This window comes from Numida meleagris, chromosome 3 (genome assembly GCF_002078875.1).
Source record: "Numida meleagris isolate 19003 breed g44 Domestic line chromosome 3, NumMel1.0, whole genome shotgun sequence".
NCBI lineage: Eukaryota > Metazoa > Chordata > Aves > Galliformes > Numididae > Numida > Numida meleagris.
The window spans coordinates 23,589,731-23,616,841 of record NC_034411.1 but is presented as its reverse complement, the minus strand read 5'-3'; the positions used below and the strand labels follow the sequence as shown (position 1 = coordinate 23,616,841).

At 37.9% G+C, this 27,111-nt stretch overlaps 1 protein-coding gene across 5 annotated transcripts in view; it reads right to left on the bottom strand.

Moving 5' to 3' along the window:
- Positions 1 to 27,111, bottom strand: part of EML4 (echinoderm microtubule associated protein like 4) — a 153,523-nt gene that overhangs the window by 9,532 nt on the left and 116,880 nt on the right. For all 5 annotated transcript variants that reach the window (XM_021390062.1, XM_021390061.1, XM_021390064.1 and 2 more), the window contains 12 exons: positions 24,650 to 24,799; positions 23,083 to 23,152; positions 21,719 to 21,829; positions 19,559 to 19,654; positions 17,440 to 17,574; positions 17,075 to 17,210; positions 15,164 to 15,315; positions 13,528 to 13,653; positions 13,281 to 13,412; positions 12,632 to 12,699; positions 6,621 to 6,709; positions 5,229 to 5,326 (listed from right to left, as the gene is read on the bottom strand). In XM_021390062.1, the coding sequence (XP_021245737.1) occupies positions 5,229 to 5,326; positions 6,621 to 6,709; positions 12,632 to 12,699; positions 13,281 to 13,412; positions 13,528 to 13,653; positions 15,164 to 15,315; positions 17,075 to 17,210; positions 17,440 to 17,574; positions 19,559 to 19,654; positions 21,719 to 21,829; positions 23,083 to 23,152; positions 24,650 to 24,799 (1,363 nt within the window). The remainder of the gene's footprint in view (positions 1 to 5,228; positions 5,327 to 6,620; positions 6,710 to 12,631; positions 12,700 to 13,280; positions 13,413 to 13,527; positions 13,654 to 15,163; positions 15,316 to 17,074; positions 17,211 to 17,439; positions 17,575 to 19,558; positions 19,655 to 21,718; positions 21,830 to 23,082; positions 23,153 to 24,649; positions 24,800 to 27,111) is intronic.

The following is a 27,111-nucleotide window of genomic DNA, read 5'->3' as shown; positions in this document are numbered from 1 at the left end:
AGCTACTTGCACTCCTTTAAAGGCTGCTTACTGCCCAGTGCCACGCTCGCTAGCAGCCAAATACACGCAGCTGGGCACCCTGCCTCCCCACGGCATGGCAGATTCCTCACGGGTAAACACTGTCGTCCCGCCTGGACCACAGCATGATTTACTCCGAGAAGGTACACTGCTAAAATACTGACGAACTCACATTTGTACTTGCAAAGTATATACCGTAACTAATTCAGAAAGGCAAGTTAACTTACAAAGGATCACTTCTAGATCTCATCAGAACACTTTATTTCAACTGTCCATTCAAAATAATTTCAAACACATGCATCCACATTGAGATTATTTTTTCTCTTTGCTTATCTTAAAAACTTAGGATACTTTGATCAACAACCACCATGTAAAACCTCAAGATAAGGAAGCATTACAGGAAAACCCCTACAATCTTTCTGAAAGCTTCTGCAATGTCTTACACTGCACACTTATTAATTAATGCCAGCTTCAAATGGAACCCTCCCCATACTACATAGGTCAGCCTGCCTAATAAAAACATCTTTGCCTGATTGCAGTTACCAATAACACATCAAACACTAAATACCCATCTTTGGTGCTGCAGGAGAAACTAGATTTGTCTGGGTAGAATGTTTTCTTTAAGCATTAGGGGTTTTTTTTGCTGATAGTAGTAATACTAAGAACAAAGATAAGGGAGTCTCCAGAGAAGTTACATGTTTGCAAAGGGTAAAAAATTATTTATCCATAGAAATGACATCTGTTTCACTCTTTTTTTCTTCTACCCTTCTTCTTTCTGCTCCTCTCCCCCAGGTAAGACTGCCCATTTTTCCCTTCTCCAACTACCTGCTGGGCAACAGCGTGCCACCTCCATGACAGACAGCTGCCCACTCTCCTCTCATCAGGAACACATTCCACCTCAGCTCCCACAAGGTCCAGTGGCACTGCCTGTCCTGGAGCATCCCACAGGGCCACACTGGAGCATGGGCTGGTCCGGCTGCTATGTCAGCCTCTTCTTCAGCACAGTATAAGATGCCGACTGCTCCCAGGGTTACATGTGGAAATATAACCTGCTCTGTCGGCCTGTCACTAGGTCCTCTGTGAGAGGCTCCAAAAACACTTAGGTGAAAAGTTATCCTTTAAGATTTATTTATGAACTAGTTTCTGTGTATTGACATAACTACATTGCAGTCACGGGTAGGACATATTATATCAACAGGCAAACTTGGTATTTTGACAAAAAAATAAATGCAGTACTGGCTAGGATTCTTTTCTCCCTCTTATTTTCCAATCCTTCAAATTTGCAAGCTAACTCCAAAATGGAAAAGAATTGGTCAGTCATATACTAAATCCTGCCAGACATTTGGCAGCTGTTAAAATTCCTAGGGGTAGTGGGAAGAGAACAATGCAATTGGCCAGGGGGCTCCATGCCGGAAAACCCTTCGAGCAAGAGATCTGTGCATGATCAATCGGAACATAATATTGTCACTATTTTTTTAAGAAGAATAATCCAAATTTCTATTAAAAACATTCTTCAGTAGCTACCACTGATAAAGCAACACTTTACTCTTTTCTGTACCTTTACATACAATGAACGTATTCGTTCACATTATCTCTGGCTAGTAAAGCAATTTGATCACATGGAAACCCTCTCCTTCATTAGAAATGTTTATCTGTTTCAGACTTCAGTGCTACAAGAGTCAAAATGCCCATAGCCTACAGGAAGGGCATTTTTTCAGGTTAAGCTTAGTGCATCAGATACTTCAGTGAGGCTGCTCACGTGGCTTCTAGCCCTCAGCCCTCTTGGTAAACGCAGAGTACTTATTCCTCCTTTGCTAACAGATATCTCAGCTGTAAGGCAAACTGAAACAGCGCCGGCTAGCCTTGAGCTGCTGACACATAGGAAGTTCATAACCTAGCCCATACCTCCACGTTGCTGTCTGCATAGCTGGAGCCTTGAAAAACAGCTGCACAAGCCCAAGCAGTCATTTTAGCTAATCTGGAATTCCTTCTGATCACAGCCATTGCCACCGCTCACTGCGGAGACACGCTACAGGCCACAGCCATGCCTCTGCAGGAGCCCCAGAAAGCCTCACCGTGACTGAAAGGGGATTTAAACGTAACACTGGGAATATAGCCCTTATACACAAGCTGATGCTGGTTCAGTAGATAAAATCCTTCTGAAAGTATTCAAACTATGTTTTCAAGTTGGAAGAAACAACCAGAAGTTGACTAGCAGGAGGACTGAGTCATACTACTTGGAGGTCACTCGTGAGGCTACTGGATGACAGAGGAATGCCAAAAGGACGCAGTGCCAGTACCCGAGCCTGTGCCAGGACTGTCCCATGTCCCAAGTACTCCTGGGTGCCTCCCTGCTTCTCATCAAGCTGGTTTTGGCTCTCTGGCACAGGGGTGGGTGAAACCCAACCAGCATCCCTGCAACGCAGTCGGTCAGCTCACAGGCTGCTGCCATCCGCTCAGGCTGGAAGGGTCAGAGCAGCTCAGACCCAGCAGAAAGCAGGCTGCTAATTTTGGCTTCTACGTGCAGTTGCTCAGGCTGAAAAAGAACAGTTAACAGAAATCGGCACTGAAACATGAACTCTTGTTCATGCCTGAGAATAACAACACTTGCTTCTCCTACCTCAATTTTTACAGCCCACGTTACCTGCCCTCAGCCAAGGTAGACAAACATTTGTAGAGAAGCTGTATATCTGAAAATGTCTTGGGGTGCTCAAGGACAAAAAGGATAGGGAAAGAGAGAAACACTTTCCAATGGGGTGTTACTTTCTGTTTTAGCACAGCTTCACCATCCTCAGTGCACTGAAAACTGGTGGTTGATCCCACTTGATTTGGGATTACAAGGCCACTAATTAACACATTTGTTGCTGAAATAAAGTGGCATTATCTGCAAACTAATTGCTCTCTGAAATAGCGTCCTACAACAAAAGGGCAAGGAGCCCGAACACCATTTGATGCTGGTTTAAATTACAATATGCTCTCCCTTGATAGCAACACACAAGATATAAAGAAATAAATGATCTCCTACTTCTTCAAAGAACTTGGACACCTTGATGGACATTTTGCAAGCTAAATGTTATGTATTTTAAGATTAGAGCTCCTTGAGTGATTTAATCTTTTTTACCTAAAAAATAGGTGATGGACTGAAATGCTGTGTTGGGGTAGAGCGAGCTGTCACTGCCCTGGCCCACCCCGCACCACAACCCCACCCCGCCACCAAGGAGTCCCCCGCATGCCCAGTGCTCAAACAGCGTGGACTGGGTGGCGTGGGGTGTTCTCCCTGGGTTCCTGGAATCTGGAAATCTCTCAAAGATACCACATGTGGTACTAAAAGACTTGCCAACAACCAGCTGTTTCCCACCTTCAGCAGGTTCCACTGTGAAACTTGTATCAGAGATTACCAAGAAAACCTATCACAAAGCATAATTTATGCTTATGGTCCTCTCACACCCACTTTCAAATTAAGAAAACAGCTTGAGAAGGTCTTTTGTTTTTAAAGCTAAAGAAATCCAATTGATTATAACCACATGAGAAGTGTTCTGAGCAGAGGATGTATTCTTTAAAAAAAAAAACAACCACATTTGATATGTGAACCTATTTTTATGATATCATTTACAAATCCCACTGAGGATCAGATGTTCATTATGTAAATACACCAAATAACCTAGAGAGAGGGCTGAACTAAAGCCAGGGTGTTAGACAACTAAAAACAAAAGGAAAAAGATATGTCTTTTTTGAAACCAACCGTTTTAGCACTGGGACAACATCATGCAAATGTAAGGACTAAAATAAGCTTCATTACTTGCACAACACTTGCATTTATTTACCTTGGGCCAGAAATTTATTGGTATTATTCCAAATGTTGTAATAAAAAAAATCAGCTGGAAATAGTGCTTATTTGCAGTCTCCAAAGTTATATATTCTAATGAAATTGCATCATCTAATGCTACATTGGTCCAAGAAGTATTTTATCAATAGGGATATGCAAGGACTATGACATCAAGCTTTTGGTGTGGTTGACAAGCTGGAGGAGAAGGGATGCCATCCAGAGGGACCTGGGCTTGAGAGGTGGGCCACGTACTCAGCTTGCCTTCGTGGCCCTGCTTTGGTCCCGCTCCAACAGCCCCATGTCCTTCCTGTGCTAGTGGCCCCAGACCCAGATGCAGTACTGCAGGTGGGGTCTCAGAAGGGCAGAGCAGAGTGGGGACAGTCACCTCCCTGACTCGCTGAACATACTGCTATTGATACAGCCCAGAGTATGGTTGGCTTTCTGGGCTGCAAGTGCCCTGTTCATACTGAGTCATCAACTGACACTCCCAAGTCCTTCTGAGGGCTGCTCTCAAAGCATTCTCTTCCCAGCCTGTATCTGTGCTTGGGATTGCCCCAGTCTATGTCCATGACCTTGCACTTGGCCCTGTTAAGCCAACACAACCCAGGCTGAGAGAGGCTGGGGTTGTTCAGCCTGGAGAAGAGAAGACTCTGCAGAGACCTTGTAGTGGCCTTCCAGTATCTAAAGTGGGCATACAGGAAAGCTAGGGAGGGACTCTTTACCAGGGAGTGTAGTTATAGGACAAAGGGTAATGGCCATAAACTAATAGAGGGTAGGATTACTAAGGGTAATGGCCGTAAACTAAAAGAGAGAAGGTTTAGATTAGATATTAGGAAGAAATCTTTACTCAGAGGGTAGTGAGGTACTGGAACAGGTTGCCCAGAGAAGCTATGGATGCCCCACCCCTGGCCCCATCAAGATCACATTGCATGAGGGCTTTGAGCAATCTGATCAAGTGGGAAGCATCCCTGCCTGGAACACGTGGGTTGGAACTAGATGGTCTTTAAAGTTCCTTCCAACCCAAATCATTCTATGATTCTTTGAAAAAATAACCCCAAACAAGTGCAATATTTTCCCAGAAAGACTTTCAGCATCTAAATAAAAGACATTTCTGCATCTTACTGTTATTTTCCCACTTCAAAGAACAGTTAACAGCCTGAGAAATTATTCATACTTTGTGCAGAGGTGTGCACCTGAAAACTAACAGTTGCAATACACATTAGGATGAAGTTTAAAATCAAAAAGATGTAAAAAGTATAATAAAAGCTAAAAGTAGAAAAACATCAATCTAGAGATTTTCTTTTTGTTCCACTGCTTAACATCTTAGTGTGCATACAACATCAAAATGCAAAAATAACTTCATAATATTTGCTCCAAAACTTACAGTGCATTTTCCATGTCTGCTATACTTTCTTCCATTTTCTGTTACTATGTAGAGGTAAATAAAGTTATCATGGGATCCAACGGCAAGTAAGGTGCCATCTACAACAGAAAAAGTATTTGATATAAGCTAACAGAATGTTTGTTTTTCAAATTTTAATGATTTCAAATTTATCACTAAGACAACTGTTCTCAAGCTATTGCTTACAAATGGTATTTAAGAATACATAACTGTTTTCATTACATTCGTTTCCAGTCAGTTATCGTTTTACTTTGAGAGTAAGTTTTGTGGACAAATCCTTTCACCTCTGCTTTTTTTAATTAAAGTCCAATGGACAAAGTACAAATCCTCAGACTGTACTAGATTTCTGGAAATCGTTGACAGCAGGCAGGCTTGAGTTTTCTGTATTACTAAAAATGCAAAACAGCATTTATTCCAAATTTATAGGTTTTTTTTTTTGGGGGGGGAGGGGGAGGGGGAGAGGAAGGGGAGTGGATTGCTCATAAATCAGAACTACATAAGGTCTAAACAGAAAGCGGATCATTCAGTCATTATAAGTAGTTTTTTAACTGCTGTTATCTCCATTTGAAAAAAATGGTTAATGTGGTCAAGAGATTGCCTTGCGTCACAATTAAATTCCTCTGCAGTGTCGATGAACAGTGGTTTGAAATAAATTACTGTGCTTGGCAGAAGTGGCAGTGGCAGAGGAGCATTTTACTCTTACACTGCATATTGTCCAAAAGCAAACAAGAAACAGATTTATGAGATTCTTCTTCTACTCATTTTTTACAGAGGATTCAGCCTCTGCTGATCTGTCACGTCACCTCCAAGGGAAGAGACTCAGTACTGACTTGGAGTACATGTAAGAACATAGTACATACTTAACGAACAGCTCTGAGTTTCCGACAGACCTAAAATTAGTTTTATGGTTTTGTATTAATAAACTTAAATAATATTTTAATAAACTTGTCAGTTAATTTTTCAAATCCTAAGCTATTTACAGACTGAGTAGACTGAACCCTAACGCGTAGCTTTTCCTCTTCTATTAATGTGCTAACTATTTTAAATGAGAATTTTTAATTTTTCTGGGAGCAAAGCTAACAAAACAGATCAATATGAAGGAAAGGCTGAGAAAGGAGACTGCAGTGTTTGCAGTTACAAAACTCCAGAATTAAGCATACAAAAAATACATACGCAATCAAGTATACAGATACTACTATTCATGTATCATTATGATTATTATTCAGGTATTAAGCGCTTTAATGCAGTTCTTTTTTTCAAAGCTCTGCCTTTTTTTAGTGACTGGAGAGTAGTTGAACACAACTTAAGAGAACAAATATACCATTTATCAGAAGCTAAAACACACAATTATTCTGAATGCACAAGTCTGCCTACCTACTGAATAGCGCATCACTGAGAGCTGCTCATTGCCATCAGTGTGTATTGAGACCAGATCCCTTGTTTCTGCATCCAGAACAAACCACCTAGAGAGAGGAGAATTCCAGTGAGTATCATGTCCACTAAAAAAAAAACAACAAAAAAAGGCAGCAAACGAAAGAACAATAATCAGACTTGCTTCATCTTGTCATGCTAGCCCTCAAGGGTAGCACAGCAAACATCTGTTTTTAATAGAATGCTTTTCTGGTTCACAGCACAATTTTCACTGAAAAACTTATAACACTTTAAATGCAGCTGAATTTTTTTTCCCCTCCCTTAAACATTGCAGCAATCACCAAAATGTCTCCTGGCTGATAAACACGCCACTGGATAGATAATGTGTTGGCACCTTATTAACTTGAAGCCTTGAAGCTACAGCTGAATTTTGAATCTACCACTAATACTCCATTTTGAAGAAAGGCTTTGATATAAAATCTGATCTTTCAATTTGTATGAAGCAAAGCTAAAAACAACAACCACCACAGTAGAATTAGGAGAGTGGAAAATACTACTCTCGTCCGATACACATAATATTCATACTCATCCTACACACAAAACATATTCTAATTGGTATTGTTATTTAACAGTAACTTTTATACTGCAGTATTAGTTACATGGCACATTGTAAAAGTTCATAGATGCCCAAAAACCACTGACAGCAAAATGAGTAAGATCAGCAGAACCAGAGCCTTTTACAATGGCACCAAACTCCTAATAACAACAGCAAACATTCGCTAGACAAAGACAACAAATGTTAATTTTAAATATATTTATACACATACGCACACATGCAGGTCATGAAAACAGAAGATGTCAACATGGTTAAATAGATAAAAGATGTCACTGTAATTCAATTTCTGTGTTTAGAACTTCAATTCTCAGCACTGTTCAAGAACACGACAGCCAAGTTTATGCACCCAGCATTAAATAGCAAGCTCAGACTGAGGGTATGATAGCAAACTCAAGGGAACAAGCATACAGCAAAAACTAGACTCCAAAACAAACTTTTACAGCTTAAAATAAGCCCTGAGGAACAGCAGCACCACGGCTGTTTTCTATGGATGGAGGTGAGGTTCCAGCTCATGCTGATCCAGAGACCAGCTGCTTGGCATCTGGAAAGCAGCCTGGTCCTCATGGCTTAAAAAACAGCTTGTGTTTAGAGAACCACGTGAAAGAAAGAAATTAAACAAAATGCACATGAAAAAACAGCCCCACATGGCACTGACTGCTGGGCAGTCTGTGTGCAAGGCAGATGGAACCAGTGGAAAATAGCTCATATGTTCTCAATGGACAACAGCAGAAACCACACAGTGCTTCTCAGTGCTGTAAGCCAAAATGCAGACTTTTGATTTCTTCCAATCCACATACTGAAGTTTTCCAAGTTATCTGAATGCAATAGAAGCTGCAAGTTGCTATTTAGTTCAAACACTGTCCCTTTGTCAAATATTTCAGTAAAATGTTATTTCTCTTAGACCTGACTGATAACTGTTTTAGGGTACAAATACTGAAAAACAAAAATAATAATAATTAAAAAAACATTTGGTAGGGGGAAAGAGAGAACAAGAGAGTGTACCTATGCCATACAGATTGCTTCAACTAAAAAATAATAATGCTTTAATAATGCTTTAGAGTTACACCCTGACAGGATAACAGAACAGAGAACATCACGTATGGAGGCATCACTGACTTGCCAGCATCTGTTTTTCAAGCAACACCAGAAGCTGGTCTGAAGCCAATGCACCACTGCCCCATGCTGGCTTTGTTTCCCTGCACTCAGCACAGCGTGCAAGGTCCTTACTGCTCTACATCTTTTGTGTATGGACAGCAAAGCAGGAGGCAGGAAGACCTCTTCCTCTATCAGAAAATTTTAGTGCTCATATGGTAAAATCTGTCTATCTGGTAAGATGCCAGAACACAGCATCTTCCAAGCAGCACAGTTGTGGTGTCTGGTAATAAAAACTAATTATGAACCCAGCAATAAGCAAAAGCTTCCTTCTTTCATACAGCAGCTGGGTGCCCCTTCCCATGCCATGCTGTGCAGTGCTTCTGCCGGCCAGCTGCATCCCAAAATACCGGATGAGGACAGTGATGCCCCTGCATCAGGGACATGGCTCTCATTCTGGCACTGAGGGCTCTTTAGGGCCCTCCCTTGAGGCTCTTATCTGAAGTAGGTAACTCTTCTGTTAATGTTTCTTGTGGAAAATGAAATACATCCAAAGGTAAGAAAAGCATGCAAAAAAAATCCAATGCACTGAAAGCACAGAAGTTGTATTGGGTGGTATGAAACATGAGACAAAACTTTTGCAGGTCTTAAGAGTGCACACTGAGCCTCACTGGGCATTAAAAGATAGTATTTTGTGACATCGGTCTTCCTCCAAAGTTTTTCCTGAACAAAAGATACTAAGAGTTGACCATGGAAACAGTGCACCATGACAATTTTGATATTAATTTAGGAAAGTAAGTGCTGGTCACAACTAGTTCAGCTGTTTCTTGGTGCCTCCGCAATCTGGAATCAAACATGCTCCCTTCAATCACCTAAGCTCTCCCAAAGCCGTAGCAAACCTTGTTACAAGCCAGCAAGTAAGCGTGTCTCCATGAAATGTAGTCTAACAGCTACAGTAGCTCACTGGCATGCCCCACACATGTCCCGTATCACCCACGGCTGGGTTCACTGTCAGACTGCATTTTGGGATCTTTCTCCCAGCACAGAGGTATGCAACATGCAAATGGTAGCTGACTCTAGAAATGCAGCATCGGGCTGCCAAGTGAACTCTCTGGACTTCAGACCCGCAGATCAGATGAAATAATGCCGTAAGATAGTAGCTCTCTTTCTGATTTGCATTCATTTTTGCCCCAGTGTTACTGCAAGCAACATGCTGGACTTGGGAGTTAACATAAACAAGACTGAGCTATCAGTATTTTCACCTGTTTCTTGTCACCCTATTCCTTTGCTTGCTTTTTTTAATAGATAACTTATATGAAAAATAGATTATTTATTTAGAAACAAAATCCCTATAGAGAACTCTTTTGGAAAGTGAATTCTGACTCACGACACTGACATTTACTACTGGCAATTTAAATCTGTGAATACACAATCTTTCTGATAAAATCACCAGGGAAACAGTATTCCAAAGTTATATTTTTGCATTTGTACTTGAAATTGCCACAGTGTTTAGGTAAAAATGAATGTTAAACCTGGAAAATGTTTAGTGTGTTGACTGTTAAAATGAACAAACCAGTCTCATGACTGGGACATCTAAGGACGTCTAGGCTTCTTCATACTGCAACAAATGCTGAACTGGTCTATGTCCGAGTAACTCCCTTGACTGGCCTACCTCCTTGGAGCTCTGCTTTGCTCTGGCCTTGTCCTCCAGTCTTCAGTTTTCTTAATAATGTTAGTATTTCTACATGAATCTTGCTAGTCTTTTTCTTCCACAGTGCTTTTGAGTAGTTGTATCACTAGCACTCAAAATATTCCACATTATTAGTCACAGGAAGATCTACTTCCTTGCAAATAATACCACTGACAGCGTGGCAAAATTATCTGTATAGTGCTTTGGAAAAACTCACTTTTCTGGAAGGATTTTCCATTGCCAGCCCTTTTGGCTTCTTCAGCTCTGCACTTCCAGCAAACAGCAGCATCAACAAAAAGATACCAGTTCTCTCCAAACCAGGCTTAGTCACTGACAACTGAAGACCAAACATGTAGCTGGTATTTAAAGAAGTGGGAACAAAACCTGCAGCAGATCATTTGCAGACAGTCCCAACCAGGAAAATGATACTGAAATACTCATCACGGGAAGTGGTATGTGAAAGCTACTACAGAAACATGATGTGTTGGTCTGATAAAAACACAATGTTGTGAAACTACAGACAAGAATGGGAAGAGACAGAAAATTCAGTTTTCTTCAGATGTCACAAGCTCAGCCATAAAAACTAACCTTGTCAGTGCTCCATTCCTAATCCTTGCCTCACTGAGCTCTCTACTTGAAAGAAAGCAGCAATAGAGCTACAATAATACTCGCGCCAAAGTTTGGGTTTATTGAATCCTAAACAAATAGACTCATTTAACATTTGCTTTATGTGTTTTGGGTTGCAAATCGAGTAAGTTATTAAATGACTTGTTATAGGCCTGACTCTCCTCTTCTACAGTATTCACAATTTATCACGCAACCCCACTCCTCTGGGAAATGACTCCCCTAGACCGGATTATCTGGCGCAGACAGCACCGCGTGATGCCGGCGGTTAGTCAGTAAATCTTAAACTGTTCTGTTTATCTTGATTCACAACTCCCTCTATTTCTCATCCACTTTTACACTTACCAGGCCCCCACTTCAATTCAGTTTAATTTGCATCTCTAACCTACCCCTAATCATGTAATTTCAGAACAAAAGAAATAGAACGGTAAAAATGTAACTACTTAGTTATAAGAATTGAGTAAAACAAAAACAAAAAAAAAAAAAACCCAACAACCAACTGAACAAAAACCCCCCAAAAAACAAAGGCCATCGGCATAAACTTACCCAATACAGTATAAGTAGGTTGCCTCAAATAATTTAAATAACATGAATTTAAATTGAAAAGGGCTGAATTGAAAAAGTGATGTTACATGCTGCAGGGAAAGAAACAACAACAAAGGCAGTCAAAAGCAAACACCAGACTGAATGCTCTGACTGCTCAATCTGCATTGATTGGGCTTTGATGTAATTTCAAAATGCCTAGTAGCTACCAAGCAATATGGCTTGATCTTTTTCTTTTTCCCTGTCTGAAGTTCTATTACTCCAATATCTTCTGCTCTGTTTAATGAAGGTAGAAACACTTAATTGGTTTAATGCTATAATTAGAGATGAAAATGTTGAAAAGCACAATGCGGAAATCAAAGAGCTAAACAAGATTTGTCTTAGGAGGGGACACTAGATTTTCTAGTCTGATTTTGTACCTAATGAATTTACTGCAGTTTGTATCATCAGCTTGGATAAAGAAACACCTTGAAAAATATTCAACACCTAGATTTTTCCAGGAAAGTTTAAGGTTATTGCATATGCTCAGCAGTTTTTAAACCAAATTTTAAATGGTTTTTAGGCATGTTACTAGGTACAAAAAAATTTACAGGAGGCAGATTAATCAGAAAAGAAAATAATTTTCATACATGTGTTATTTTACTAACATATGAGTAAGAAATAGAATAAAAATGTCAGTAGATTTCCTAGCTGCTCTTCCAACCTTTCTAATGCTATGAATATCCTGTTTTTTTTCTCTTAGTTGATACTTGCTAAAACTCCACCACATTGGACTCCTTTCAAGGGAGATGATGCTGAGCCAAAGAGAATTTGGATATGAATTGAGAAAATTTTTTTCCACCACAAAAAGAAGCCTGAGTTAAAGGTCCTGGCTTGTGTTTTGACAGTTTTGAAATAAGCAACAGTTTTGGGATGAATACGAGCAGCTCAATAGCACTTCACTGCAGCAATGTGCCATGCTAACATTTGTCTTACACAAAAAAATCAGAATACTAGCCTGTTCACTTGACTCTCCAGGTCAATCTAAAAGGTTGCAAGTGTGTTTGATTTGGAAAGGAGAAAGATCTGTACTGTACCTGTCTTATCTTACAAACTGATGTTACACACACAAAAAATATATTGTACATTATGAAGTCAGAAAGCTCATGAAACCCTCCCAGCACCAAAAAAAAACCGAACAGTAAAACCAAACAAAGGCTGAGTCTTTCATGGAAGCGTAGTTCAAAAAACAGAAAAGATAAAACAACAGCCTAACAGTCAAATAATCCTTCTGTCTCCATCTGTATCCTGTAAGAAAGATCTGCCCCATCCCCAAACTTTTTAGACTAGTTAGCTCCACGCATAAGAATAAAAACCAAAATATATATACATTCTGATGTTTTGATACGACAATTCTTGTAAATCTCCTTTAAACTTCTGATCATCACAACTCAACCAATGCCTGCTTACCGTCCTGAGTGCGTTCCTATCGCAACCACTGCTCCACTGGGATGGAAATCAGCACAGTGCCCCGGTTCCTAAGAAGGGAGGCACAGACATGTCATTTGCCCACCTTCTTTACATTCCAAAGAAACCTTAAAAACCTAACATGAACTGACACAGTGAAAAACTACTTGGCAGCCAGATTTTTCTTTAACGGATCACTGATATACCACATGACCTTCTCACAAGTAAAAAGATGAACTTCTTTGTAAAAAGATGCTTTTGCTTAGATAATAGGACAGAATTAACCAAAATATGATATGAACAATGACAGTAAGAAAGGGCTTGTAAAGCCAAACCTTTCACATCTGCACTATAGCCTCTGTAGATGGTTTGAATAATTGGGAAGAAAAGCTGAACTGTAACAAGCAGAAAGCACTTGAAGTTTCATTCTGATCTGGATCACTAGAACGGCTTTGGACAACACTAACCAGATTACAGCATATACAACATCTGAAAAACCTTGTCAAGCTTATCAAAAGCTTCCAAATGGCTCTTCAATGCCTCAGTTACAGGATTTTTGCTTCTTTCAATCACATGGGAGAAGGATGTTTCAGAAAATGAATGCTTTTTCCTATTTTCCAGCTTTATATTTAGTGTTGAAGGGTTGACATACATCTAGCAGCCTGGTCCATTCCAGTGTGTGGTCCACAGAGTTCCACATACAAACTTGCCTATCTTGAGCACAAGTTAAAAATAAGTCTTTGAAAGGATGTGATGCCAGTCCCCAGAGTTCATCGGTATGTCCCTGGAAAGAACACATGTGATTTGATAAAGAATGAAATAAAAAGTCTCAGATCAAGACAGGGTCAGGGAAACTTTCACAATTTTAGGCTAATAGTTCAAGAAATCATTTTGCTCACCTGTACTTCTACTAGGAAACCATCATTAAATGTTCCACGCAAAACAAAGTTTCGTGAAGTACCCACTAAAAATTGATCTGCTTTTCCTTCTGCTACTGCTCTGATTGTTCCATACTGATCAGGAACCTAGGAAGAGAAACACTTCGAAAGTCACATTGCATATCTTAACAGGTGCTTATTTCTGAAGGCCATAAATAGTGCACAGCAGTACCAGAACAGCAATTCTCCTAGTAAAAAGGAATAATCTAATCATGTATGCACTAGGCGAGGACTTGACCTCAAACTTACCTCATTTGTTTGTTCATTAGATACAACAGGACCTCACTCCAAAACAACTGGAATTATTCCATTTTAATAGGTCTTGGTAAAAAAAATAATACTGAAGTTCCACTGATTTTTAAGCATCAGATACACCAAATAAATGCACACCACATTCTTACGACTCAGAGGGACGGGAACAATATTTATAGTTACTGTCCACTTTTCAAAACACATTGTGAAAATGAAGAAGAATCTTGTAGCCCACAGTAAATGCTTCCTGGTTTTCTTAATGCTTCCTGATTAACCTTAAGTAAATGTTCGTATGCCTTATGTCAGCAATGACTCCATGTTTTACTGTGTTTGTTTATGGCATGCTTGAATGCTCATACACTGCTCTATTTTACAATGGGCATTTGTGGGTTGTTTTTTGTGTTCTTTTTTCATGTTCCCCCCCTCCCCCCCCCAAATGGCTTTGCTTTTTAAAGAAAATAGAAAATAATTATAACAGCTCAGAAAGCTGTGTGGTTGCATTTCTCAAAAAAAAATTAGCTTTAACAACATATAATCAGAAAGAAAACAGACTGATATGTATAGTGTTTTGCTCAAGTCTAAGGGTTGTACAGGATAACTCAACAACTACTTACTGTCAGACTTGCTTTCTAATGGTCAATACTGGACTTGAGACAGAAACAAGCTCTTTTTATTAACATACGTGTTTAGGTCCATCAGAATGCTGCTATAAATGGGTGTTAGTTATGTGGAGTAAATCACTCCTAGATATGTGGAGTAAATCACTCCTAGAAAAACTGAGAATAAACTATTTCAAGAGGTCATCTATTGTAAGGAAAAAAAAACACATATTTTTAAATCCATAATGTACAATTTTTTCCAGTTTATCCTCATCACTGCCACATGGCCAAAACAGAGGCCTACGTTTTCACTAAATATCTGTTTTTTAGATAAAGTCAAGAGAAGTTCCTCAATATAACTAATTTCCACAGAGTATACATACATATCCTACTGATTAGTCCTCTAATGTCAAAAGCTCCACAAAAAAATTTAAATCCTGGTAAGACTGCCTTTATCCAGACGGGCAAACTTTAGAAAAAACACAGGCAATACTAAAGAAAATACTCCAAAGTAGGATGAATAAAAGAAACTAAAGAAGAGCTCAAAAACCAGATCTCATATGGGCTCATTTCTAGGCTGAAAATTGATACACTTTTATTACAAAACATTATCTTCCACTTAAAAAGACAGCAACCAGAAGGCACGCTGTCATCCTAACTACAGATACTCTAAGGAATGAGGGAAGGCTCAGGATTGATAATCATACCTTGTTAATACAACTTCCTTGTCACTCTTTCCTTCTTACCTCAATTTCCCTTTCAGGATTCAAATCATGATCCCACAGAATGATCTTTCGGTCTTTCCCACCTCCTGTTAGCAGCATCCCATTCCTCATTTGGCAGAGGGTAAAAACACTGCCATCGTGAGCTTTGATTTGTCTGCTTATCTGATATACTCCTACATGCACAAAAAGAAAATAATACAAAACACTACTCGTTCTCAACTGAGGATTACAAGGAACTGTACATTTTGGCATAAGAGTTAAGTAACAGTGTACAATCAATAATTGCATTTGGAGTGTCAAGCTATTAGCATTGCATCAGTACTGCAAACACAAGGTGGTAGTGTTTTCTTACAGGACAAAAAGATAAAATAAAAGGTGTGCCTTTCTGAAGAGAACTGTTTTGAGCTTAACCACCCTAAAACTTGTGAAGACAAGCACAGTTATTTGCTAAATACTCTAAATTTCCTGCTACCCTAGGGAACACAATTTTCCCAGATGCAAGAAAAACTCCCAAAGTATTGAAAAATATTTGCTACGTACTTATCAGCAAAGAATTATTTTATTAAAAGAAACTCAAAGCCTAGTCTACAGACTTATGAGAATGAAAATGGGGAAAAAAAAGCAAATTATTTATAGCAAAGTTTCCAGGATGTACGATCCTAATATCTGATGCTTGATGTTGCCTCACTTAAAAATAGTAAACCAGCATTTGGCAACTATCAATATAGTAGACTACTCAGAGGAAAACACTAGCAAGAGGGATGGAAAAATTAAATGAAAAACAGAATTAAAGGAAATCTCTTGCATTCTAATTGAGTGCTTATTTGAAAAGAACTGCTATAGGAAAGTACATCTTAATAAAGGAAGATTCTAGGGCTTTGAAGATTTGCATATGTGCAAGCAGTAATCACAGAAAAACCCTGAAACATCACCCACATAAATGCCAATGTAATTCAGCTGACTCTGGCTACAGCTGAAGTCTGTTCAAGTCAGCATGCTCTTACACTGCAAAAAAGCATTTGAGATAGTCTGGTGACCAACTTAATGTGATGAACTAACTAAAAGATCTCATATTTGATTAAAGTGGTGTAAATAAATGCTGTATTTGATAACTTTTAAGATTACATAGGGAAAAGGTTATTTTGCACAGAAAGAACCTCAAACTTAAACATAAGTAACCTGTTACTTTTCCACCGCAGTTAGTTTGAAAGACAAGAAATTATCTACCTACAAAAACAGACTTACCTTTAAATATTTGCTTTTTACACAAATGTTTTCCTTGCATACCAATTTAAACCAGAGTGTTTGAAATAGCTGCCAAGTAAAATGAATTACCCTTGAATTTATGAGTTACTTTAGGGCTCAACTGTTCCAGGTCTGCATATAGTTGGATAACAATTTTTCTTTCTTTTCTACAAAACTTTCGTCCTGAAGAGCAACTTTAACCCATGTTTCAAATAAAATGGGTTTAAAACTATCCTTTGCAGCCAAAATTTGAGTGCTATCCTAACCAGACACTCATATTTGCATAATTGGTATAACTCTGCATTACATTTTCCCTTCACACACAACTCCTCTTAACAGTATCCCCCTGAGACTAAGCATGGTACAACATAAGCCTTAGGAAACAAATGTAACCTGCAGAATCCTCAAACCGAACCCATAACCTCATCCAGACCGCAGGATGAAGTGAAATATGATTAACTGCACAGTTGTAAAATGTAAAATATTTAGACAAAGTAGTTTTCATTTACTTGGGCACAGAGAAACTCCAGATTGTTATTAAGTCATCAAATTCACGAGACCTGAAGGAGTTTAGCATCACTTGTTACTAATAGCTAGGTTTTTCTTCCTATTTTGTTTCTAATGCAATTCTTTATATTTGTCTTCTGCAGATTGTATAATCTGTGATTAACTGTGAATGTATCCTACCTTTAGGTCCTTTTCCTGGAGTAGATTCTACAGTAGTTTTGCCCCATATAAGTATTATCCCACCTGAGTCTCCAGTGAGCACATCACCATTTCCCAAAAAAGCCAAACATTGAACAAATTTGGGTTTCTCATATTTCTGAAACAAAACAAGCAAGAGAAAGGGATAACTGTTTGTACTCAATGAACTTAGAATAATCTATCCACACCCATACAACCCTGCATATACATAAATAGAATTTAATCTTTTTGTTGTTTGTTTAGCACTCTGCTCAAAATATATAAAGTGACAACAAAACAAATTTGAAGAAAGCATGAGCAGACCATTCCACTGATTTAAAACTGACCTGATATCAAGACATTCTTACCCCAAATATCCCTTGCTTCCTCGATAACGAATTGCCACTCCAAGTCCAAAAAAATATATGAGATTTGCCACATGTTATTATGGTATTTGCATCAGTTGGATGGAATTCTACAGCAAGCACAACTTCATTTGTTGTCTGAAATAACACAAATAATAGTTATTCAGAGGTTCTGTTCTACTTTTACTAGAAACTCGTGTAAAATCCCAGGTTTCAGAACAGAGACAGGAGGAGCTACAGAGGTTGTTCTGTGTATGAAAGAATCCGTAAGCATTCCCTCCTAAACTGTCTGAATGACTGCACAAATCCTTTTAGTATTTTCTATTCATACTTGTTTATTGGCTTGTTATGTTTTTCGTTGTTGTTGTTGTTGTTTTTTAAAATCAAACTTTATACTGAAGTCGGTGCTTCATACCAACTTTCTAAATCACAAGAGCTTTGTTTTCTAGTATAGCTGGAGAATTTTGCCATGGAAAATGAAATACAAAAATACATTTTTTGATTGAACACTGTTTAGTTTCTGCACGGACTAGTTTGCTTTTCTGAGTAACAAAACTGTGATAGAAGTAACTCAGTCAACCATAGCATACCAGGATTATGTACATTATTCTCTTTCTGAAATTCTATAAAAATTCCTGTGCATCCTTTTTTCCCCATGAAGAAGAGTAAAAAGAAGCCCACTCAACTCAAAACTCTGAAACATATGGTCCAACCTTTGTATTTTTACTGGCTGCACATACTTTTACTGAATTATTAACACCTCAGTGAGTATTTTATCCCTTACCAATGAATTTTACAAACAAACCAACTGGTCATTTTTCTGACTTTTAAAGTAAACTCAACAAAACATTCAGGGTAATTTCCTGGAGGCAATTATTCTGCAGAACACTTAAGTAAATGCATCTATGCCCTTTTACTTCAGTGGCATTTAAGCACATGCCTTAAAGGAGTGTACTTAAGTGTTGCTGAATCAGCACCCAGGGAAGTACCAAAAGCTTGGCCCTATACCACTCCAGCATTTTTGGCTCACTTGAGGAAAACAATCTTCTTATAATGTAATTTGTTGTTTACGAATGCATTTAGCTCAAGGAAGGAAACACTCTGCTCACACTGAACCCAGCTGTTGGCGAAGGTGCTCAAGATACTCTAAGATAAAATCCTAAACATGAATAACTGAAGTTGTCACTCTTGATTTGTTTGCTAGTCAGTTCAGAAGCACCAAGTACTCAAGAGTAAAAGGAGTCAAAATGCGATGTCAATAAAATGGGAAAGGAAATCTACAGAATATGCCAAATAGCTTTGTATTAAATATCTGCAAGGAAATAAAATAAATACAAAAGCTGACATTTAATTACATTAACACTTACAGAACAGCGTATAGTTATTATCAGTCAACATGATTTAGGGAAAATGGGCCCAAGAGCCCTGACTATTTGAAATTGCAGGTTTGTAATCGCATAGACATACGTGCTTGTAGAGTATTTCACATACTGACTCATGATTAAAATAAATAAAAAAAACACCTCAGTTCCACATCCATATTTATCTGTTTGCTTGTTGCAAAGCAAGATGTCTCAAAACCGGGACTTCAGCAGCAAGTTATTATTAGATAAAGTTTTTTCAGTGGAATCAGCTTTACACAAACCCTTCTCATCAACCAGCAATTCAGCAGCTCATAAGAGAATCAAGAAAGTAGAATAAATTGCAATACCGCAGAAGTACGCCTACCAAAAAAACCAATGTTTGGAACTTGATTCAGAGAAAAATGAAAATAAAGAATATCTAAAAGTATATATATTTTAATATAAAGAATTATAGACTGAATCATTTCAGCTCCTTCAAAGTTCCCAGGATTACTATTATTTTTTAATTAAGAAAAGACTAGAGCATTGCTTTATTTAGATTAGCCCTTGTGTAAGAGTAAAATTTAATTATAAGCGTTCCAATATTCAAAACTCTTCCAACATACAAGTTAAGAACACATTTCTTTTATGCTCTTATACAGCTCAGCAGTATTAGACAGCTGTTTCCAAGTAAGATCAAATTTGTGCCTCACAAAATTATTGTATTTTTAAGAATAAAAGCATTTGTATTTTAGAACAGGCAATTGTGTAATATTTACCTTTATTTCTGCTACTTTTGATTTCTTCTGCCAATCCCATACAGTGAGCATATGCTCATTAGAGTCATCAATTACACACAAATGAGTACCAGAATCCTAAATGAAAAAGACAGCGAATTATCAATCCATGTTCAGAAACAAGGCATGGCAATAATATCTAAAAAACACAGAGGTAGAAATATAAATCAAGCAAGTCCTTTCTAAGGAATTATATGATAGGTATATCTGCTATTTTCCTTTTGCTTAGAAGTAAGAAATATTTTTCCATAATCTCACAACAAATCATCATGCTTCAAAATATATTCTAGGAAAGCTTTACAGTATCTTACAAATCTTTCCCTTACAGTTTTTTTTAAATTTCCTTCTTTTTTAAAAAAAAAGAAATACATATATATTATCATGCTAGTAGCAAAAATGTTTCTCCCCTCTTTCTATTCTGCAAATAGATTGTTTTTCCTTGAGTCTCAGAATGCACAGTTTCACTTGTGGTTTTCTTTCGTAAGGGTGACCATCACACACACAACTTTGTAGTATTATCATTCAGAAAGCATGTCATCTTTTTCCTCACAGAGCATTTAAGTATTGAGTAGCTTCATTATGTAATTGGTAAAACTGAAGGAAGCAAGGTAACACTTTCAAAACAAAATTGTGATTAAGAAGTGGGAAGATATCGCATCTACAGCATTGAATAACTGAAATGGCTCATACTTGCACAAAGAAAGATTTGGAGGAGGCCTTGTTTATTTGAAAATTGATTTGTGCAGCTCAGACCGTGTTCTCTAACAAATTATGAAAATAGAGGTGACTGAAATTGTTATTCCCCAATACTAACGCTATTATGAGCAGTACTACGCAAACATGCATTCCAATTAAGTGAAAAATACCCTTGAGACAGCATTGGCAGCACGGACTGCTTTTGTGTGGGTTAGGTGGATTATGTGATAAAAGCGCAGCTCTAGATACTTAACATTCACTTTTTCAGTCTAATAAAAGCTAACATTCCAAATTCCTTAGGTTGCTGGGTTTTTTTGTTTGTTTGTTTTGTTATTTTTTTCTTCTTTTAATTAAATGGTGGAACATGCATTTATTTGCCTTAAAGTTAAAAGCTTCCTGGTTTGTTACAGTGATAGGAATTACAAATTACAGTTTTCTTCTCACACTATTTTATTTATGTTTTTTAATTTTATTTTATTTCCTAAAAGACAAAACCTAGACATAACTAACTAAACAATGTTTTGATGTTTGGTGAAACAGCAGCAATAGAGCATAAGCATTTGTTTTTCAACAGGTTGTGTCTGATGCTGCTCAAAACCCAACTGGTCCAACACAGTCCTATGCAGCCTGCCCCAGATGAGGTGATCAACAGAGGTCCCTTCCCACCTTAGCTGTTCTGTGATTCTGTGTAAGCAAAATACAGCTGAGTTTGGATTTTTTTTTTTAAATGTTTTTTTGTTTTGTTTTTAAACATCAATTCTCTTCTCCTGCAAGAATAACAGCATGGATTCTTAGTGCTTTGGTAAAAACACAAAGGCAGCTTAAAGATTAAAATACACATGTATTTTACACAAAATAAACTCAGCAGCAAATTGGAAATGAGAATTTTATCAATGACAAACAACATAACACATTTTCATTTCTTACTATTACTTCTGGTAAAATTCATGGGCACAGTGACAAGACTTACAAGATTTATATTTCTTATTCTATGTAAAATAAAAAAGCACAAATTGAACTTTTTTTTTTTTAAATTTCCTGTTCATGGATAAAATCCTCTTCCAGTTGTGCAAGCAGACAAGCTATCCTTTCCATCAGAACCCACTGAAACATCTTCACGAACCTCAGTAACATGCCTGATTTTAACATCCAAACAAATAAAAGCTCCCTCTTGTCTTGCCCCCTCCAAACCACCAAGCCAAGCGCAGATTTCAACTTCCAGCCAAGGTATTTCTGTGCCTCCTATTTATTCATAGATCTTGTTTGTTGCCACAATTTTACAACTGCAACATACTGTTTTTCTACCTCACTTGCTGTCAGCCGTTTTTATAGAGTATGCTGAGACTTTACGAACACAGTTTTAATACCAAAGCAGGTCAGCAAGGCAATCACATTCAGAAGGGTCGGACAAATCAGGTAAAACCTCAATAGCAGCATCTGTCTTACCGCTTTTGAAAAATCCAAGCACCCAACTCCACGCTCGAAAGTCCCCAGGCCAATAACCTGCAGCGTCACCAGGCTCACTGAATCCCACACTCTAACATGGGGCTGTAAGGGCTGCACAAAAGCAATGGGACAAACAGTGTCATAGACAGCAAAGGAATCAAACGCAGCCATCAGGTTATGTCAAGCTACTCAAGCAGCAAACTGGGGTGAAATGCAGATGAGTTGTGTGGATGCTGCTCTTGGATTGTGTCTTGAACCTCAAGAGACAAGGAGCTGAGACAGCTTCTGCCCACTGCATGGGATCTACAAATATCACATGGGCATTTGGTACTCATGAAAATAAATCTCTGTGCAATTTAAACCGTTGAACAAATAATGGAAGAGTCATCTTGAATTTCAAACCCCAGACTTAAACATCTTGCACAACAACTGACAACAAGTGATGAAATCCTATTTTTGAAACATAAGAGTATGCAGAAAATAATATTAAAAAAACAACCCTAGTGCACTGAGTCACCTAACCATAACCAACCACTGAAGGAAAACCTCCAAAGGTATATTTCATCCAAGTACTACTCCAAAGCACGTTAGCTTCATAGATGCAAAACAATTACAAATGCAGTGAGAATCAGATTGCCTTAGGGACACCATTCACCATTAAAAAAAAAAATCATAGTTAAACAAAAGTTCAGTGTAAATCATAACAATATCTATACAAAGCTCGCGATGATTTCTCACAAAAAATAAGAAACTAATCATTTGAGTAAGGGTCGTACTTAACGTACTTAATGTGTTTCTACATTTCAAGGCATCTGTGTTATTTTCTTGACATCTACAACTTCATGAAGATAATCTGATTATTCAAATTATGAGACCTCACCAAGGACAAGAACTTTTAACCATGCTTGTCCTCAACTGAGCAAGTTTCTAGGAAAGCTTGATACACCTTCCACAGATTCCCAAAGTGGGTTTCCCTTCCCGTGAAGCCTTTATGAGCACATGGACTTACTGAACCAGGGGTTTATTTTCCTCTGGGAGAAGAGTTATTGAAAGAGATGTAACAAATGATGTAGCCTTATAAATCAATTACAAGGCTCACAGTTGCTTGCAGGATTAAAAATGAGTTTTCCATGTCACTGATTGAAGACCACGAGCCTGTACTCTTTTTGATGTATGGCTAAATGCTTATTTGGTACTACCTTTTGCTACAGATATATACTGTTAACCTTGGAAACAGCAAAATATCTCAGTAAATGCAGTGTGTAAGAAAAACTGCAAACAGAAGGTGATTATGAGATTAAAACAAAACAATTTTCCCTGATTTTCAAAACAAGACACTACTGCTCGACAGCTCTCTTACTTACCCTTCCATCTTTATCCACTCCAGCTAACTGTCCTGTTGCAATTCTAATTTTGTCTGGATGAACTGCAAGACTAAGACAGACAGAAATATGACTTGCTTTTGCTGTCATCAGCCTTCAGAACTGAGAGGTTTTTTCTTTCTTTTTTTTTTTTTTAATTTTTCAACAGACGCCCAGGAAGTCACTTATGATCCTAGATCCCACCTTTAATGAGACAGCTTGAAAATTTTCCTTGTCAGACTATTTTGTCTCATATAATACTGCAAAATCCTGTTGGGTTAATCAGGCTTTTGCAATGGCCGCTGGCACACAACCAAGAGCGCTACAAGAGCCACCTCCACATGTGCTCTGGCAAATAAATCTCAGGTTTGTGCTATGCTAGGAGTCCACTGTAACAAAATACACATTTGTCTCATGTTGAACTTCATACATACCATTATTTACCATTTTCATAAGCACTACAGCATACTTTACACCCAAATCTATGGATAGCACAAACCTGGGGAAAAACAGCTGGGAAGATGGTCAAGGGTACATGCACCCAGGAGTTAAGGACTACTGCCTCTTGAAATGAGTTACTGATAGAATTGTACTAATGAAAATCTCCCGTGCGGTGCACTCCTAGTGAAAGTCAAAACCTGCTTTTGCTTTGAAGCCAATGTAAAAAAAAAACAGATAATATAATTTCCAAGTCCACATCCTCTTACTCTTATTTATTTATTTTTTTTTTTACTAGCCTTCTCATTTGCTTTCTCTGTAAAATTACAAAGGTGAGGAAAGCAAGACAATAGGCAAGAGGGAACAGCAGATGGGGGAAATTAATAAGTCAGGATGGTAGACACCAAAATGTTTAAAATTCAGTCTAAGATTTTGAATGAATGTAAAGAACACAATTCTGACAGTATTCTTCCCACAGGAAGCAATTACAGTTATTAAAGCAGAGCTAGGAGAAATGAGATTTAGATAGCAACTCGTTTCTTCCACTCAGGTATACTAAGGATATACCATTAAAATCAAAGCCCTCTACTACTCTTCAGACAAATGTTGTGACATGACCAACTGCATTTGCACCAATAGTGATGTGCTTTTCCTGCCTTTATGTGAAAGTGTCTTTCTCTTACCTCAAATGGTTTAAATACTTGGATGGGATATCTATTGAAAAATAAGAAAATTATCATCTGCCTTCCATTTGGTTTTCTAATTCTCTTAAGTCTACATCTGTGCCATATTGCCTTTAACTGCTTGATCTAGGAATTTGGCTGATGTCAATTTTTAATTATTGGAATACGTATTTAGAATAATTCATGCAGATACTCCATCTCTAATCTGACACTTCTAGAGTGTCTACATATCTGGTTTTATATTTAAGCCAGAAACACTAAGCTAGTGTGGACTGCTCTAGTGCTGTTCGTTTGTACAGCGTAAACTACAGTGAAATCTACTGGGACAGATGAAACAAAAGAATAACTACATTATGATGATATTAATGAGATCACAGATACAGTAAAAAGAATTAAAATAACACCTTACTAAATTATGACACATATATACACAAATGTTTTATACTAACCATTTAACACAGTCTGTATGACCCAGGTAGTGTCGTTGAGTTCTCTCCTCATAATTAAATAGTACCACAACTGATGCTATGAAATATACAATTTCTCCGGTAGGAAGGAGGTAAACATTGGCTCGACAATCTCTTCCACGATACCCATATCTGTTTGTATATATTTTTTTAAGTCAAGGTTTTATAATCACTGTATATCACACACAAAAATATAAAAACAACAACAACAACCATAGAAAGGATGACTACTGGGGATCTCTCATGTCACAAAGTGCCATTTATGTTTTCCTCTGAAACTACAGCACAGTTTTAGTTAACAGTTTAAAAAATATATTAGAAAAAAAAGAATCAAGACTTCAGAAAACCAAACCACATAAAAAGTGATAGTAATTGATGTGAAAATGAAATGTATGTGAGGCACAATGGGGTAAAACAAATGTAACCCTGTCACCTTACAGAAATTCTCAGTGTGAATCTTTAACAGCAGCAGAGTTGGGCACCTCCATGCTGAGGACCAGTGTACTGGTTCTGTTTGCCTTTTCAAAACAAGCATGTGAAAATTCCTTCAGAAAAATGCAAACTTCTGCACAGCAGCTGCCAAGTTCAGGAAATAGTGTTTTAGAATGCTTTAGAGTATTTTTAAAGCAAATAAATCTTAAAATGAATGGACACAGTAAAAAATAGTCTACCCAAACTACCCAAAATATATACAAGGGATGATTTTTCCAAAAAGCCTGCATTACTTCTCTGCCTCTACAACATTCAAAATTTTTACACACCACAATCCAGACTTGGTTAGCACTGATCAAATTTTACTATAACTTGTTATTACTTTGAAACTGGTGCAACTTCCTCAATTTAGACTATAAATGTGGCTGTCTGTCTGTGTTTCAATTCCCAGGGTCATTAAGTACTATTAAAATCATCACTCAGACTTCAGTAGCAGATCTGAAGCCTTAATTAAAAAAAAAAACAAAACAACCTTTCCTGTTATGTCCTGCACAACACCCAAGATGGAGGTTCCCAATTCAGTGCCAACTACATCTGCAACAACAAGGAAAAAACAGGAAATACCTTATGCAACTTTAGCTGAAGGATTCCAAGCTCTTGGATAATCAGATAGACAGGCAAAGTCAAAGACCAACATGGAGAAAGTTGAATGGGTCAAGCTAGCCCTCTCTTAATAAAAGCAGGCACAGTAGACCAAATTTTGGAGCACCTAAACTAAAGTCTCCGTACTTGACAGCCTGGCCTTTTTCTTGGACAAGGGCTACCTTTCTACCAAAAACAGTACCACATTCCTCCTCCTCAATGTCACCTTCCACTCCCAAAAGACCCCCAGCACACTACCAGCAAATAAAGTTCTTTCCTCTTTTGTAGTCTCATTAAACTACAGGACTACTATGCCCCTAGAACACTTGCAAAATTAAACAAAATCATTAAATAATGTAACTAACCCATGGTTTGAAGAGGGGTACTGCATTCAGTTGTCAATTAAGTGCCTTAAGATCAAGGAAAAGGAAACAGATTCCTATATTGTAGAAGAACACAGTGACTCCGAAAATGAAATTATTCACTGTTTTCTTTAACAGATGATATCAAGAGAAGTAATGATGGAACACAATGCTGAGAGGTGAAGAAAGGATGCTTCTGATCTCCTTTATCACTATTTCACTTCCCACCAAATTTTCCACTTTTAAACATCAGTGGAACAAAAAGAAACTCTAGAATGGCCCCTTACAAAAGCAAAACAAAACAAAGTGAACTTTCCAAAATGATGGGCTATAAACCAATGAAAATATTATTTCTATACAGAAACACGAAGAACACTAGTCTAAATGGCATCTCAAAAGAGAAAGGCAGATCTTGTTGATCTCCTGAATACAATAGGGACTGTAATGACAAGGATTTATTGAGACTGACATCTTTGAACATTCATCCTTTTGTAGCAGTTTACCATGCAAAGCTATGGCTAAATATTTTGGCATCCACCACTGAGCTTCAGCATCCACCAAGCTGCAAAAATAAAAGAAAGTTGTTTTCTCAGCCCATTCCTTTCCTTCACTCCTTGCACATAATACAGTGCCAAACAGTGGCAGCATTTTCAAGGGCATGCAAAGCCATAACCTGCTTTGTGGGAGAAATTTTTACTTTCTTCAAAACACGAGGGGTTGCTGTTCCTCAGAACATCTTCCCTTCGCCAAACTCTCAGAACAAGGTAGAAGAGATGCATTAATATAATAACTGCTCTTCCTCAAAAGAAAAAAAAATAGTAACAAATTTGATGCTTAATTTACACTAAATTTCAATGTCCATCTTTCAATGAGGCTGTTGTTTCAACCAGGGAAATTCAGAGGTAACTGTCTTAATATTGTGAAGGCTTCTCAACAAGCTTACAGATTGAACTATTGAACATTTGATTTCAAATCAAATGTTTCAGTTGCAAAGCACAGACGTTACTA